Source organism: Zea mays, chromosome 4, assembly GCF_902167145.1.
Source record: "Zea mays cultivar B73 chromosome 4, Zm-B73-REFERENCE-NAM-5.0, whole genome shotgun sequence".
NCBI lineage: Eukaryota > Viridiplantae > Streptophyta > Magnoliopsida > Poales > Poaceae > Zea > Zea mays.
The window spans coordinates 180,789,282-180,804,687 of record NC_050099.1 but is presented as its reverse complement, the minus strand read 5'-3'; the positions used below and the strand labels follow the sequence as shown (position 1 = coordinate 180,804,687).

Below are 15,406 nucleotides of genomic sequence, written 5' to 3'. Positions count from 1 at the left end.
AGCCCCTACCCTACAAACCCGCTTCAACGGCTGTTCCTCAGGTGGACAGTTTCTTTTTCAGTCAGTAATACAACGCTATATTTAAACAGGCACCCACTGTATTTCTTCCTTTTCAACACTCACTGTAGCCTGTTTCTGACTTTATGTTCAGTTCGGTGTCGGCAACAATTGCCACAGGTACAGTGAACCACCAAGCGGATAACCTTGTCTTAAAAACATGTGGTACAGGATGCAATCCCTGGGGATCCAGATTTCAAAACAAACAACAATCCTTGCATAGAACCTCACGATGACACAATCACCGAAAAGATCCCGGAGTTCTAAAATCAACATATTCCATGAAGACACTCTCTAGTTGTACACCATATACTTGGGTGTTGCACTGAATTTCTGGTAGCCCTTGATGACCTTATTGACAGCATCGAGAAAATCCTTCTCTGTCACCGTTTTCCTGCGGGCACGAATGGCATACATCCCGGCTTCTGTGCAGACGCTCCTTATATCCGCTCCTGGAGTAACAAAGCAAGGCTATGTGAGAACCTGATCATCTATCGCAAAGTCTTCAAGTAAATCAATTGAATCAAGCAGAAACACAAACATTCTGCTGAAACCACAAAGCAACTCACCAGTAGAGTTGGGGCAGAGCCGTGCCAGAAGCTCGAAACGAATATCTCGCTCGCAGTTCATGGTGCGTGTATGGATCTTAAAGATTTGGGTACGGCCCTCCAGGTCAGGTAGCCCGAATTCTACCTTTCTGTCCAGACGACCAGGACGCAGAAGTGCAGGATCCAATGTATCAGGCCTGGAAGGAAAAAAAAACAAAAAGTGGTCAGCTTCTGGGACCTGGGATATGGCCAATAAATTTTAAAGCCATATCAGTTCAAGACATGGAGCCTATAAACAATAGATTTTCGTGCAGAACATTGCATATTCAAAATCCTATGTTTCTTCTGATAATAGCTTCAGAATAGAGCTCGAGGTAAGCACATAAAAGGATCTGGAACCACATGAGAAAGAGTAGAAGGGAAAAAAATAAAATACCTATTAGTGGCCATGAGAACTTTGATGTTCCCTCTTGCATCAAACCCATCAAGCTGGTTTACTATTTCCAACATTGTACGCTGCACCTCATTGTCGCCACCCACCCCATCATCAAAACGAGCACCACCAATAGCATCAACTTCATCGAAGAATACAATGCACGCTTTCTTTGAGCGGGCCATCTACCATAGAAGAATTCATTTCAGAAATATGTTGAACACACGTACATGAAAAGACTGGGATAATATTTACAGATTCACAGCCATATATATACCTGGAAAAGTTCCCTGACCATCCGAGCACCTTCGCCGACATACTTCTGAACTAACTCACTTCCAATTACACGGATGAAACAAGCATCAGTCCGATTTGCTACAGCTCTTGCAAGAAGTGTCTTGCCAGTGCCAGGTGGGCCATAGCAAAGGACGCCTTTTGGAGGATCAATACCAAGCTTGACAAACTTTTCTGGGTGAAGCATAGGAAGTTCAACAACCTGCAAAAAAGGTACAAGCACAGAGTAACCAAACTAGTCCCGTAACTAACTATGATGCAGTATGTGCCAGCTCACAAGAAGAAAAAAGGATCACATACTTCACGCATTTTCTCAATCTGCTCCTTGCAGCCACCAACATCATTGTACGTCACATCTGGCTTTTCCTCCACGGTCATCATGGTAACACTTGGGTCAATTTTTGGTGGAAGAGGGATTTGAATCTGGTACTTGTTGCGATCAACACTGCAACAAGCATACGTGTGAGATCACAAAGTTTTCACTAGGTGGGAAAAGGTTCAACTTATTCGGTAAAAATAGCACAGCGCGCAGAGAAATAACCGAAAGGCCAGTGATGTTTCAACAAGAAAATGAATGCACAGGATCATTTTTAGATTAACTGACCTTTTCATCTCTAAATATTACATAGGGCAGAAAGCTTTATACCCTAGCAAAGATTACTAGATTCAATAGCCCTACTCAAAGATTACTAAAAATACAAAGAGGTGTACTAGATTCAATAATGATTTTCAGAAAATACTACATGTCTGCCAAGTCATGGAGTTAAACGTACAGTTGATTCAATAAAACAATGTTTCCCATCTATGTCAATCATGTAAGTCTATGACATTTTTCTAGGGACATGGCAATCACTACATGAATGGCCATTGTTTTTTAAGGCTTCTAATAAATCACATCAATAAGCATTATTCTCATAAGAAATGCAGCTCGCATGATAGCATATCATTTCCTTACAAATAATTATTGGAAACTATAGTATACATTTAGCATGAGCACATAAATGCATCACAGTGCTGTAGTAGAAATGAAGGACTAAGTATTGATATACTAAACAGAGAAAGCTTAAACTGAAAATACAGGGTGGCATACCCGACCCTCATCCCTTCCTCGATGTCAGTTGGAGACACTTTATCCCCCAGTCCAACAACAAACTGCAGGATTCATTACAAGGCATAAAAAGCTGCACAAATTCTAGGTGGCATGAGATGAGAAAAATGACACGAGCATGGCATACTTTTGCGATTTGTTTTACATTTATAACATATTTGGCATCATCCGTATTAGGGCTTATGATCTTTGTACACCTTGCCACCTGCAGAAAGAGAAAGAGAAGTTATTAATGCACTAGCACATGTAAAATTGAAACCAAAAAGATTTCTACCAACTATCATGCATGGTAGGTCATAACTCAAAGCTGTAAAAGTAAAATCTACGAAGTAACACAATATCAGGGTCATTTAATATACTTGTAACGGTTGTTCTTCTTGCATCATCTGTTTATCTGAAACCAAATCCCACTGGCTAGGTGGAGCCAACCCTGTATCAGACTCCTTTATACCTGCATTTAGTATAAGAACACATCTCAGGTATGCTGATTCAAAAGGACCTTCCTAGCATTAAAACAAACTGATAAATTGCAGAACAACATAGAACAAAATAGAAAAGACCAGACATATGAAGTGATCTCATAGCCAATTCATCTTACTACACTACTCCCTCCATTCCAAATTATAAGACGTTTTGGCTTCTCTAGATACATTGTTTTTATGTATCTAGACATAATGTTCATCCAAGTGCATAACAAAACATATGTATCTTGAAAAGCCAAAATGTTTTATAATTTGGAACGAAGGGAGTATTAAGTTAATAACATGTCAATTATCTACAGTGCATGGTAAATATAACAGCAGTTCCGTGCTAAAACCACAGAGTCATCGACTAAAGATACAAATTGCATCAATTTTTACCCTCGTTGAGAAAAAATATAGTAAACTATAATGTTTCAAGTTAACACACTAAAATAATACATAGCTACACCTTAACCATTTGAATAACTATATGTGAGATCCTCAAGTAAGGGCTAGTTTGGCAACCCTATTTTTCCAAGAGATTTTCATTTTCACAAGGGAAATTAGTTCATTTTCCCTTGGGGAAATAAAAATCCCTTGGGAAATGGAGTTCCCAAACTAGTAAATGAAACTTCCTATTAGCTGCAAGTAAACAGCCAGCTGAAACAAGTGCTTCCAGGTGAATTTAATTCTCAGTGTAATAACTCAACAGTCTAAGCTAGAAGATGAATAAAATGCCACGAAGTGATGAAACCTATCCTTAGGACCGACTCAGAAACAAACTGCCCTACATCTCCATCGCCACACCAAAAAGATCATAATAGAATTATCACTCACCACAAAGGTCATTGATTTTCTTGGCCATTTCCTTGATCTCCTTCTCGACCTTCTTAATGCTAGTCGAGTACGGCCCAAGCCCCTGCAGCAGCATCCAGCGAACTAAAATTAGCAAAAACCAGCAGCTTCTTCCCCTCAAATCACACACGGTGACCTAAATCTGGTAAAAGCACGATGCCGTCACAAACGACAGACGAAATCAAAACCCTAAACCGATCTCAAGCCTGAGCCACGAGGGAACACAACTCCTAAGCCCTACCCCAATACAAAATCACCAAAGAACCCTAGATCCACGAGATCAGAGAGATCCAAACGAGGGTCGAGGCACGCACATAGGTTTTGAGGAGCGCGATGTCGTCCTCGTCGAGCGGGCGGGGATTCTTCTCGTTCATAATATCATCCTCCGGCTCCGGCGCCATGGCTGTCCTCCTGAGCGAGCGGCGCTTCCCCGGCGGCGAGGGTCCGTGGGGGCGAGGGGATTGGAGGTGCTTCCCGTCCGGAGTAGTTCGACGGCGTTTTATCGGTGTTCTTTCTTTACACTTGACCAAGGGACCTTTGTACACCGTGTGACTGATCGATCGGACGCAGCTAGATATTGCTTTGCCTATCGTACACCGTGGGATTGGATAAGTAACATTGAAAGATATTAAGCTTGGAAATGTACATTTTTTTTTTGCTATATAACATCAAATTATCACAGTATTTCTATATGTCATGACTGCAAAAACATACAATACAAGAGAGACCTAAGATTAGATTAATATATGATGGTCGACATATTAACATATCATTAAAAATTCTATAATGACTCTTTAGAAACAATTTATACGATATTGTTAATGTTTGTTTGACATCAATTTAATCTATTTGGGTCGGCATATTTATAATAATATTATATATTTATATCGTCAATATAATATTAACTGTAACACGAGTTTTTCATATCATAGTGATATTTGTCGTTCCGTATATATATTTCATACTATTTTTTTACTCTCGTGGCTCGGTGACTGAACGAGCTCGGCTCGGCTCGGCTCGACCTTGGCTCGCGAGCCGGCTCGGCTCGGCTCGCGAGCCATATTCTGGTACTTATCGTTGCATTATTTGGTGAATTAACATTATATATTCATCATCAAAGACTAAAAAATGAGCTATTATCCATAAAATTATCTAATATGCATTATTATTCCATAAATTCATCATTTTTTCAAGGCTCGCGAGCTGGCTCAGCTCGGCTCGCTACAAAAACGAGCTTGAAGAAGAGGCTCGGCTCGTTCGAGGCTCGCGAGCCGCTCCGAGCCGAGCCGAGCCGCTCCGAGCTCGAGCCGGCTCGCGAGCCTCGAGCTAATTTTCCAGCCCTAACGAGCACATACTTAGTATACATATAGGTCCATTTATAAGCCAACCAACCAATAGAATACTAAATTATACATGAGTTATTATAAATAGTGTAAAAAATTATTATGGCATATCCTTAACAAAATCCTAGGCCCGCTACTGCGTACAAATCACCTATAAACAATATAATTTAACATATAAATCTCTTATTTTACGTGATCAGCTCCCACACAGGCCAGCTGCTATGTGCTAGCCCAACGCCCCAGCCATCCGTTGACGTTGCGTACCACATGGCACTGCTTTGGCCTCCGCATGGGGCGTTGCGATTATCGCAGCCAGAGATGGCACGCGAAGTTCCAAATCCCCGGAAGTACGTCCCCAATTCGTTCGTTAATTTGTTCTTCACGCAAGGTGAGTGTTGACAAATCGAGCCACGCATCTCGCTCACTGCATCTGCATGCAAACGTCGTCATTGACCCCACCGGGCTACGTTACGTTCGCCCGAGACGAGACCTCGCATGCCGCGCCTACCTCTCCATTCCCACGCACGGACTCCGCGCCTCACCCTCGCCAACCTCTAGGCAATAAAGGCGTCGCCATTTCCGTGCTGGCTAAGCTTCCCAGTTCTCACCACCGGCAAAAAGAACCGACTCTGCTTCCCCTTCAGCTGCCTTCCATGTCAGTATAGCAGCCTACCGTCATATCAGGCGACGACGACTGTGTGTGCGCTTTTTTATCTGCCTCATTGCCTGCAATTCGATATGCCACCGCCGCCGCCGAAGAAGAAGAATTTGCTCAAGTCGTTCATGGGCAACGGCAAAGACGCGCTCCAGCAGGTCGGCACGAAGCAGAGGCACGGCGGCGGTGGAGGCGGCCTCCCCAGGCTGTCAGCCTCCAGCAAGGCGCTGGTCCTCCTGCCGCTCCTGCTCCTGGCCTTCATCTTCCTCTTCGTGTATCCCAAGGAGTTCGAGCTGCAGGCGATGCTGAGCGCGTGCGGCCCGGCAGCCGCGGAGCCGGCGGCGGTCCGGAAGCCCGAGTTCCGGCTGCTCATCGGCGTGCTGACCCGCGCGGACCTGTACGAGCGGCGGCACCTGCTGCGCATGGTGTACGGGCTGCAGCTCGCGTCGCCGGGTGGGCTCGCGGCGCACGTGGACGTCCGCTTCGTCTTCTGCCGGCTGTACAAGGACGACCAGCGCGTGCTGGTGCCGCTCGAGATCCTCGCCCACGGCGACGTCATCGTGCTCGACGGCTGCGAGGAGAACCTCAACGGCGGGAAGACGTACACGTTCCTGTCGGCGGTGGCGGCGCTCTACGCCGACGAGCCGTACGACTACGTGATGAAGGCCGACGACGACATCTTCCTCCGCCTGCCGCAGCTGGTGGGGTCGCTGGGCGGGATGCCCCGGGAGGACATGTACTACGGCGCCACCATCCCCTGCGATAGCATGGACCCGTTCCGGGAGTACATGGCCGGCATGGCCTACGCGCTGTCGTGGGACCTCGTGCAGTGGATCGCCACCTCCGACGTGGCGCGCAACCACAGCGTGGGCACGGAGGACATGCTCACCGGCCTCTGGCTCAGGATCGGGGGCAAGGGGAAGAACCGCTTCAACGCCAAGCCGGCCATCCACGACTACCTCAACCCGGTGCCCGTGGACCAGTGCGAGCACGAGTTCATGCCCACCACCATCGGCGTGCACAGGCTCAAGAGCAACCCGAGGTGGGCAGAGGCGCTCAAGTACTTCAACTTCACGGCAGGGCTCCAGCCGTCCAAGTTCTACAAGATCGACTAGCAACCTACCTCTCCTATCTACTACCGTAGTAGTAGGGATCGATCCATCGGATGCATGCATGTATGCGTTGCTTAATTTTGAGGGAGAATTTATGATGTATACACAAAAACAAATATGTTTTTAAATTTGATCTGTGTTCTTCTCACAAACTACATCTTTCCACTTGTTTTTTTACCGTGTTTTGTATTTCAAGCTAGAGTTTGTTAGTGGGTGTTTGGTATAACTCAAAATCAAAATTCTAAGGGGGTGGCTAAAGTCTTTCAAACATACTGAATCTAGAGTTGCCAACTCCATAGAGTTTCGAGAGTTATGATATAAATTGTTGGAGTACCTTTTTACTACTATGAAATAATTTAAAAACAATATGAACATGAAGTTTAAAGGTATTTGAGAGCACCTAGAGGGGTGAATATATGTTCATAAAAACAACTGTAATAAGACAAACTTAATTTATGATGAGTGCCAAGTTGTTATGAGTAGAGGTGGAGAGGAGAAGAGAACTCTTTACTTGCTTGTTTCTTGGATATGTGTATTAAACTAAGGAACAACAATTCAAGTGAAATATAATAACTCTTGGAAGACAATAATCGCAATAAAGAAAATGCACACGAGACACGACGATTTTATCCTGTGGCTCGGTCAACGCTTACACCACGTTGTGGCGACCTCCTTCGTTAAAGATTGCACTCAACGCCTCTCAAGTGATCTAAAGATCAAACTTAAGTACCACATTATTCTTTCTTATATCAAATCCCTCTGTGAGAAATCTCCACAAGTTGGAGTCTCTCACGCTTTACACGAGTGATCTCAATCAAAGCAAAGGAGTAAGGAGGGAGTAGAAACACACATAAGAGTACAAGAGCAGCAACACCACGCATACAAGCAAAAGTGAGAATGCAATAATCAAAACGACAGAGTTTCTCTTAAGAAAACACTCAATTCTCTATAGCATGAGTGTGTGGTTGCATTGAATCGGAGTTTAAGAGTGCTCTTAGTATACTTGGTAACAACTCTATGCACCTAGAGGAGTCCTTTAGTCATTTCTTCTTTGTTTGGAAGGCCCTGGACGCCTTCTGTCCGTGGGCGCACCGAACAGTCTGGTACACGTTGGACAGTGAACATTGCACGATTTCCTTCCTTTTCCTGCGAAGCCAACCGTTGCCGGTCGTTACTGCCATTGATTATGAGAAATCAATATAAACTCTAGAACAGAGCTACTCTACACAGAGTTTTGGAATAGAGCTGTTTTTGGAATGGAATGGAGCCATACCAAACATGTCCTTATTAAATGTGGGGTATGTCTAAAGCATATCTCTACTACTATTTATGAACATAGTGTAGGCGTGCACGATTGCATGGCGCACGGTTCTGCCAACTCCGGACGCGCCTGTCGCGCCGCGAATCGCGGCCGCCGCATCCTCAGATCAATACCGCGGCCGTCGTCTTCTCTCCCCCCGCATGGTGGCCCGTCGTCCCCTTCCAACCCTCCTCCCTCGCCTGCCGGTGTCCCTTTCTTCCCCCGTGTGGCGGCTCGCACCCGCACGAGATCTAGACTACCTTCCCACCCTCCTCCCCTGCCCGCTCGCCTGTCGGCGTCCCTTTCTTCTCCCCGTGCGGCGGCCCGCGCCCGCACGAGATCTAGACTAGACGCCGAGGGCACGACGCTTTGCCTGCCTCGCCTCCGTCCCCTCGTCGCCTCCACGACTCCACCTCTACCTCCTCGGTGAGAGAGAGAGAGAGCGGGGGAGAGAGGGCACTAGACCACCAGCAAGCATGAGGCAGAGGAGGAGCGTGGCGGCGCCGCTACACTCTAATCCGCTGGCTACCCCATCAGGAGAGAGAGAGAGGGGGGAGAGAAGGCACCAGACACCGCCAGTAAGCATGAGGCAGAGAAGGCACCAGACATCGCGCTATCCTCCGCATCCGCCGCCCGTCGGCTTCGTCCGCTGCGAGAATTCTCGTGTCGCCCATCGGCGACAACTGGTATGTACTGTTTCGCAATCCCTGGCTTCGACCAGCCCGTCCTCGAATATTCTCGATGTGTGCTGCTTCCGATAGGAATATATGAGGTTCGTGGTAGTAGCTCTTAAGAAATCACGTTGCGTATGAATCGAAGCGAAGTGAAGACGAACCGCTTGCCTTCCCTTCCCTGGTTAGGTGGGGAGGCATTGGTCTCCACTGTCGGCATGCTTTTCCACTGGTTTCGGATAGTAGATTCGGCCTTGTTGCTGCGCCAGAAAGGTCCTTGTGTTTATTTTCCCTTTTGGGCTCACTATGTACAGAGATGCTTTGACGCCTTGTTGGGATTGGATTAAATACTCGAGGTTGAGGGGAATTAATCCTTGAATCTTAAGCAGGAGAGATAGCACGAAGCATGGTATTTGGTTCAGGCACTGCAACGCTGGACTGCAGGCCATATGCCAGTTTCGGTGCTTCTTTTCCATGGCTGGTAGCATGTGCAAGCTCGTTGTTCGTGGTCACACCCTCTCGTTGTGCAAGTTTGCGTATACTAATAAATTAACAATCACTGAACCACATGCAACAATTAGCCTACTTTTTGCCCTAATCCTCTCATGGTTTCTTGGACACTAATTTCTATACATACTGTTGATTATGTATATATCTCAAACCCTCAAATGGTTCACTTTGAAGGAGAATAAAATTGGTCTAATTTATTAAATATACTTTAACACCCCGTAGTTGTAGTGGGAGCATTGTAGACGATTAGACTGAAAGAGGAGCAGACTAATTTCTGCTGATCTGAATCTCGTTTGGTTATCTGCTACAATAGTATCTAAGTTATGCAGGTTGAATGCTTCTATGAAAAGATCATTTGGATGGGCTAAAGCATGCGGAAGTAGTTTGCATGGCGTTTACAATTACATACTAGATCATTAGCCATTACCATTATACTTACTACTTTTGTGAAGTTAATTAGATGATACTTATATCATTGCGATACCTGTGGAATTGTCAATCTGTAAGTTAGTTTGAACCTAATTGATGGCTATTTTATTCATTTCCAGACACAAGGATCTTAGATGACCTATTTTGGTTTCAATCCCAATTGTCGCCATGCATTCTCATGATCTTTTAAACTTCCGACCTGAGTACCTGACTAGATGCATTTGTTTTGTTCCTGGTACTGGGATTAGTTCTATGGAATTCATATGCTGATTGTTTGTGATATCATTACAATTACCTCAACATGTATAAGACCTTTTCAGCACAGGTATCAGATACAGGCATCATGAGTCGCCAAAAACAATCAGCAGTCCATGCCTTGATGGTTGGCACTTTCTTGGCATGACACTTGCTTGGCACCGCTCCATGGTTGGCATGACCTGTAATTTTGTTCATCTTCATCATGCCTGGACGTGTCCTGTACGCCTGTGTTCGCGAGACAGAGGGCAGCGGCAGCAGCAGGCATGTGCCATGTGGGCCGGTGCATGGAAGCATGTAGTCAGCCATTGTTTGACTCCAGCTTTTGTCCCTCCAATACGATAGTCAGACAGACTGCAGGAAGCTTATGTGTCATACTACTTCTACTTGTTCCGATTAGTTAACGATGTTGTACTGGGCAGTCCGGGTGCTGCAAGCCACCGACGGTGTGCGGGTACGCGTACGCGAGCCCGACGGCGTGGACGAGCCCGGCGGCGGACGCGGACTGCGTGGCGTGGAGCAACGACCCCGACCTGCTCTGCTACGCCTGCGCCTCATGCAAGGCCGGCGTGCTGGGCGGCTTGCACGAGCAGTGGCGCAGGGCCACCATCGCGCTCATCTTCGTCTACGTCGTCGGCTGCAGCGCGTTCCGTAACGCGCAGACCGAGGACCTCTTCCGCCGCTACAAATGGGGAAATTATTAACGATCTCTCCCACTGATCTACTGCGTACGTACGTACACGCCGACTTGAAACGGGTGAGTTGCGCTTTCTGTTTCTGGCCGTCTTTTTTATTATTATTTTGCGAAATCGATCTGTTTCTGGTGCTCTTGGCACAGTGGTTAGTGTTGTAGAATGTGGACAACAGCTAGAATGCTAGATGTTAATTCTATAGGAGCTTATTTATGTATCTATTCTATCTCTATCTGCGATATCTGAAGCTAAGGTAACATAGATTGTTCCATGAGACATGCCTACTTTTCTGGCCACAGGATTTTCAGCAATCCGGTTCACCAAGATTTGAGCCCAATGCCCCATCCCATTCGTGGCGTGTGCTCGCCAAATTGGAGCACGCCGTAAGCGCTCTTCGCGTCCTTTTGTTGGGGATGGTTGCGAGTTGTGTTAAGGTCGCTCAGCAATTATGTGTTACATGCAAAATAAACATGAAAAGAAATGGTGTGTTTAAATCTATACTACTCTATTATCTATACAACTATATTAAAAACCTAAATATGGTCAGCTGGTTACTCTATTAAGAACCTAGATTCACATGTATAAGACCGGTAGCAGTCATTACAAACCTCCATGCGGTGGGGTGGATTGGCTCATCCACATTTACAAGTACTCGGATAGACATCAATTAGTATTAGATAATATGGATTTCGGTCTCAAAGGTATGTTTCTACTATTAACAATACATGCAGGCTCAATATATAAAACTTGTAAGTCGTTATAGATCAGCTGCAATCAATTTATGAATAACAAATATTAAGTACTAGATATAGAGCAATTGCAAAATAATTAGCTGTATAATTGAACTTGTTAGTTTTAAGGCTATGTCTTTTCACTTTTGCTCCTCCCCCATTAGAAACAGTAGCCTATATTTATATAATAACACCGGACATTCTCATAGGTGAATGAAGAACTAAATTTCTTGTATGTGCTGCAGCACAATTTGTGCCACAGATTCAGCTCAAAAGTCGATACGATAACAAAATTGGTGTTTTTATATGTTCTTCAACATTTCTTTTCTGTACGTTGAATTTAGATAATTGCAGTGGTTGATTCTCCCTCCTTTTTTATCTTTGTTATTTCTTGGGCCGTGGTGGAGGAGGTTACAGCGGCAGCGGTGGACAATTTGGCTGGTTGGATCTTATTTGTGCGCTCGTATTGTATGTTTTATGCAGAGTCGGAAGGACGTGGAGGGTCGCTCTTAGTCATCAAGAGGTCCGTCTCTTTCTGACGTGTTTGCATACAAACAGAAAATCTTATAGTTTGCCAATGTCGTTTGTTCTAGCAATTTTCTATCTACTAAATCATAAACATATTAGTTGTTTGGCATAGTAGATCAAATGCATAATCTAATTACTGGACTAGAAAAAATATGATCCGTTGTGCTTTGAATGGTTTCTCTCTGTTTCCTAGATGCAGAGCATGGCTCTTATTCTTTGCATGTTTAAATCGATTGTAGTGATTTGTTTAGTTCTGCTCTGCAACCCTTTGAGAGATACATACCTGGGTTTGTATATTTGTCCATTTCAGAGGTCAATGTATTACCTTGTCAGGCAGCTTCAAGATTTCTAAAATTGACAAAAATGGTTGGAAGATCAAACATCGAGAATTCACTTTCTACAAGTGGAACAATTGCATATGAGGGCATTGATCTATTGACATGTGCCCATATTTCTATTTATTTGTCTTCAAGTTCTAGATATCTCTCTTATTCTGATTTCTAGATATCTCTCTAAAATTTATGGTTGTGTTAGATATCTCTCTTATTCTGATTTCTAGATATCCCTCTTATTCTGATTTCTAGATGTGCTTGGTACAGGTCAGTTTTACCTGATATTCTGTTTTTGTTCCTTGTTTGTTTGAACTGAGGTTGATTTAGGTTGTGAACTTGTGATGACAAAAATAACATCCTGCTGATAACCTCAAATGGCCTGTCTACGAGATGGAAAATGGCCTGATGATAACCTCAAAATTTTCTCCATTATGGGCAACAACTATTGAGCAGCCAAGATATCAACAACGAAGAATAACCAATTTCGAATTCACATCAATCAACAATAGGTATGCACTACTGCTCTCAGGCCATTTTCCATCATCATTTTTCTCTCATTTTTATAATGGGACAACTATGAAAACTGAAAATGTAATTTGCTGGAATATTAATTTAATGATTATTTTTCTGAACACACAATGTTTGTAGATTGTCTGTTTATATGAAGGTAGCAGAACTCTGCTGAAATCCTGCTGCCAGTTTTACAAATATATTCAGTTTAGTTTGTTTGCTGAAACACACCAATCTAATCCTGCTATCCAGTTTTGCTGAAATAATGTGAGCCAGTTTTGCTAGAATCCCGTTGTCCAGTTTTGCCATGTCCTTACAATTACACCATAAAGTGGAAAATCAGCAACCAGATCAAGAGTATAGATTTTTGTGTGCCTGGATGAGACCCTTCACTCGCCAAACGTTATGTTTGAGAACCACAATACGTGGATCATCAGGATGTGATGACTGCAGCTCTTGTCTAACTTCTTCATAGCATGCATTGTGCTCCGCTGACAACTGCGTGGCCAGAACCTCTCCAGTTGCCTTAACAAGCCTTCCAAGAACTGCACGCGAGTCGCCCAGGTTTGCAACATAGAGAGGCCCAGCACAGATTACACCAACAAGGCAACAGGAGCCAATTGATGCAATTTGAGGCTTGAAAGACCATTCCTTGATGACTAGAGAAAGAAAGCCCTCAGTTTCTTGGAAAGCTTTTCGGATCACGTTTGCTAACATGGACTTGTGCTCAGTTGCAAACCCTGGAAAAGAAAGATAGTTTTAATACACTGACAGATTAAGAAAACTAAGAATAAGTAATGTAAAAAAACAAAGAGCAAATATGACTTGAGTTCATTCCCATGGAAGGCAATGCATCAGATATTGGAGAAATTTGACGATGAGGGATGTAATAGGATAGCTATCTTTTGTTGGCTACCCCAGCTTTGGTTCTGTAAAACCTTTAATTGTTTTCGATAAAAGCAGAGATCTTTAAAAAAAGAATAAGTAATGTAACACACAAGACAGAATCAGAACCAAGCTACATAATTAAATAAAATTGTCTCTTTTTTTCTGGGATAACCTTAATACAATTTCAACTGCCATCCAATATCCGATCATCAGATCTGCCAAACCAACTATCATTTCTATTCTGAAGGCAATAAGTACAAATGCACTTTTTGAGATAGGGTCAGCATCGTCATCATGCTAACAGTTATAGAAATGTGACCCATAAATCAAAGCAGCACAAAAAAAAAGTTGGGACTTGATCATCATTGCTAACTGAATACTTAGTTTCTATCTATATAAAATAGTTGAATCATCATAACCAACTCATTGTGCCAGCGTTAGTTCAGTTAGTGGCTATTTTTTCCGGGTAGAGTATCAGGCATCCACACAAATGCATCTATTTGTAATAGAGATGAAGCACACACTTCTAAACAGATGGTTCTCCAGGTATAATTCAAAGAAAAATAGCCACTAACTGGATCTTTGTATGAGAGGTGCTTTACATATTTAATGTGTGAATTTCATGTCTATGCAGGACCTGTCCCTGATCAACTTCAAAAGGTTTCTTTTTCTTCCCTTAATTAAGAGGAACGGTCAAATAATTTTTTTATTGAATATTCTGATGTTAAACTTTTTGATTGTTCATATTCCAGCGCTTAGGAAGACGTTTTCAGCTGAAAAGAAGAAAAGTAAAATCCGGAAGGCATGGGATGGAACTAAAGTCATTTATAATGTTGCTTCATGGGGCACCACTGCTGTTGGGTAAGTTTTATAATCGCACTAACCTTGGACAGTAATATTTTCTGAAAGAATTATCTTCCCACAAAATAATCACCAAGTTGAATAGGGTCTGCTAGCTTGGCCCCCTAATCTCTATATAGCGCTACGCTAACTATTTGAGTAATTCGTCGTGCAGGGTCTACAATAATCGAGCATTACTTACGATCGCAACTACAACGTTTCAGACTTCCTGCCGTGTGATATCCAAGTTCCTTTGAATATTGTGTCAACTACTAGGGCATGTTAGAATTGCTTGCGTGTGTGCTTTTCCATTGTTCAGGTAGCATAAAGTTTGAGACCATTTGTTTATTCTATGCTGATGAGTTCGACTGCTAATTAGCAGGACCTTCCAGTCAAAAGCAGCATGTGTATTGTATAACTGTAAATATTGCCTTGATTTGAACAAATTTGTTTTTTGTGCTAGAACTTTATTTCACGAACTTCATATGATAGACCCTACTTTAGAGTATTTCTTTCTCTTCTCATTTCACATTATTGTTATCACTTCTCTTTCAATGAGAATTTTCTTTCTTATTTTATTTTATTTTATTTTATGTAGAAGTGTAGAACCATATAGTCTCTTTGGCTAATTTAATATGGTTTTGTTATCTGGAAATCTTGACTAATATATTTATCACATCTTTAAAAGTGGTATTTTGAATTATTAGATCGACATGTTAACAACTGGGTGGGGGTATTCTATCTACTATCTTTACTACTATAACACACTACTTTTAATAGTTCTAGTCGTGGTTTTTGTGCGTCGCGCCCCCACCCGCTCGCTCGTTTTCCACGCTGTGCTATCCAGGAGCGTC

General features: G+C 43.4%; 2 protein-coding genes, 1 long non-coding RNA gene and 1 pseudogene across 4 annotated transcripts; 2 read left to right on the top strand and 2 right to left on the bottom strand.

Annotated features, from left to right (window-relative positions):
• Window positions 1-79: 79 nt before the first annotated feature.
• LOC100272769 (uncharacterized) lies at window positions 80-4,287 on the bottom strand. Its single transcript, NM_001147222.1, has 10 exons — window positions 4,071-4,287; window positions 3,739-3,820; window positions 2,800-2,891; window positions 2,568-2,645; window positions 2,423-2,484; window positions 1,633-1,777; window positions 1,316-1,534; window positions 1,042-1,223; window positions 627-802; window positions 80-509 (listed from the first exon to the last, which is right to left on the bottom strand). Exons 1-10 carry the CDS (start codon window positions 4,155-4,157, stop codon window positions 352-354), a joined length of 1,281 nt encoding a protein of 426 aa, NP_001140694.1. The 5' UTR covers window positions 4,158-4,287; the 3' UTR covers window positions 80-351.
• A 1,432-nt stretch (window positions 4,288-5,719) lies between these two features.
• Window positions 5,720-6,973, top strand: LOC100216785 (Galactosyltransferase family protein). Its single transcript, NM_001143184.1, has one exon. The coding sequence runs from the start codon at window positions 5,838-5,840 to the stop codon at window positions 6,867-6,869; it is 1,032 nt and encodes a 343-aa protein (NP_001136656.1). The 5' UTR covers window positions 5,720-5,837; the 3' UTR covers window positions 6,870-6,973.
• A 796-nt stretch (window positions 6,974-7,769) lies between these two features.
• On the bottom strand, window positions 7,770-8,743 carry LOC103654196 (uncharacterized). Its single transcript, XR_004857879.1, has 2 exons — window positions 8,140-8,743; window positions 7,770-8,012 (listed from the first exon to the last, which is right to left on the bottom strand). It is a non-coding gene; the product is annotated as an uncharacterized lncRNA (long non-coding RNA).
• Window positions 8,344-14,988, top strand: LOC100383407 (tetraspanin pseudogene; annotated as a pseudogene). Its single transcript, NR_159468.1, has 7 exons — window positions 8,344-8,852; window positions 10,454-10,788; window positions 11,938-11,977; window positions 12,642-12,823; window positions 14,347-14,372; window positions 14,465-14,573; window positions 14,728-14,988. The product of NR_159468.1 is annotated as a tetraspanin pseudogene (transcript).
• The last annotated feature ends 418 nt before the right edge of the window (window positions 14,989-15,406 follow it).

Bases quoted from the DNA above. Each gene is read 5' to 3' on its own strand.
- LOC100272769 (NM_001147222.1), bottom strand. From the start codon at position 4,157: ATGGCGCCGGAGCCGGAGGATGATATTATGAACGAGAAGAATCCCCGC. The intron at 1,224-1,315 runs GTATATATATGG...CTTCTATGGTAG, and splicing joins TGGTCAGGGAACTTTTCCAG to ATGGCCCGCTCAAAGAAAGC. The intron at 803-1,041 runs GTATTTTATTTT...TTTTCCTTCCAG, and splicing joins GTTCTCATGGCCACTAATAG to GCCTGATACATTGGATCCTG.
- LOC100216785 (NM_001143184.1), top strand. From the start codon at position 5,838: ATGCCACCGCCGCCGCCGAAGAAGAAGAATTTGCTCAAGTCGTTCATG.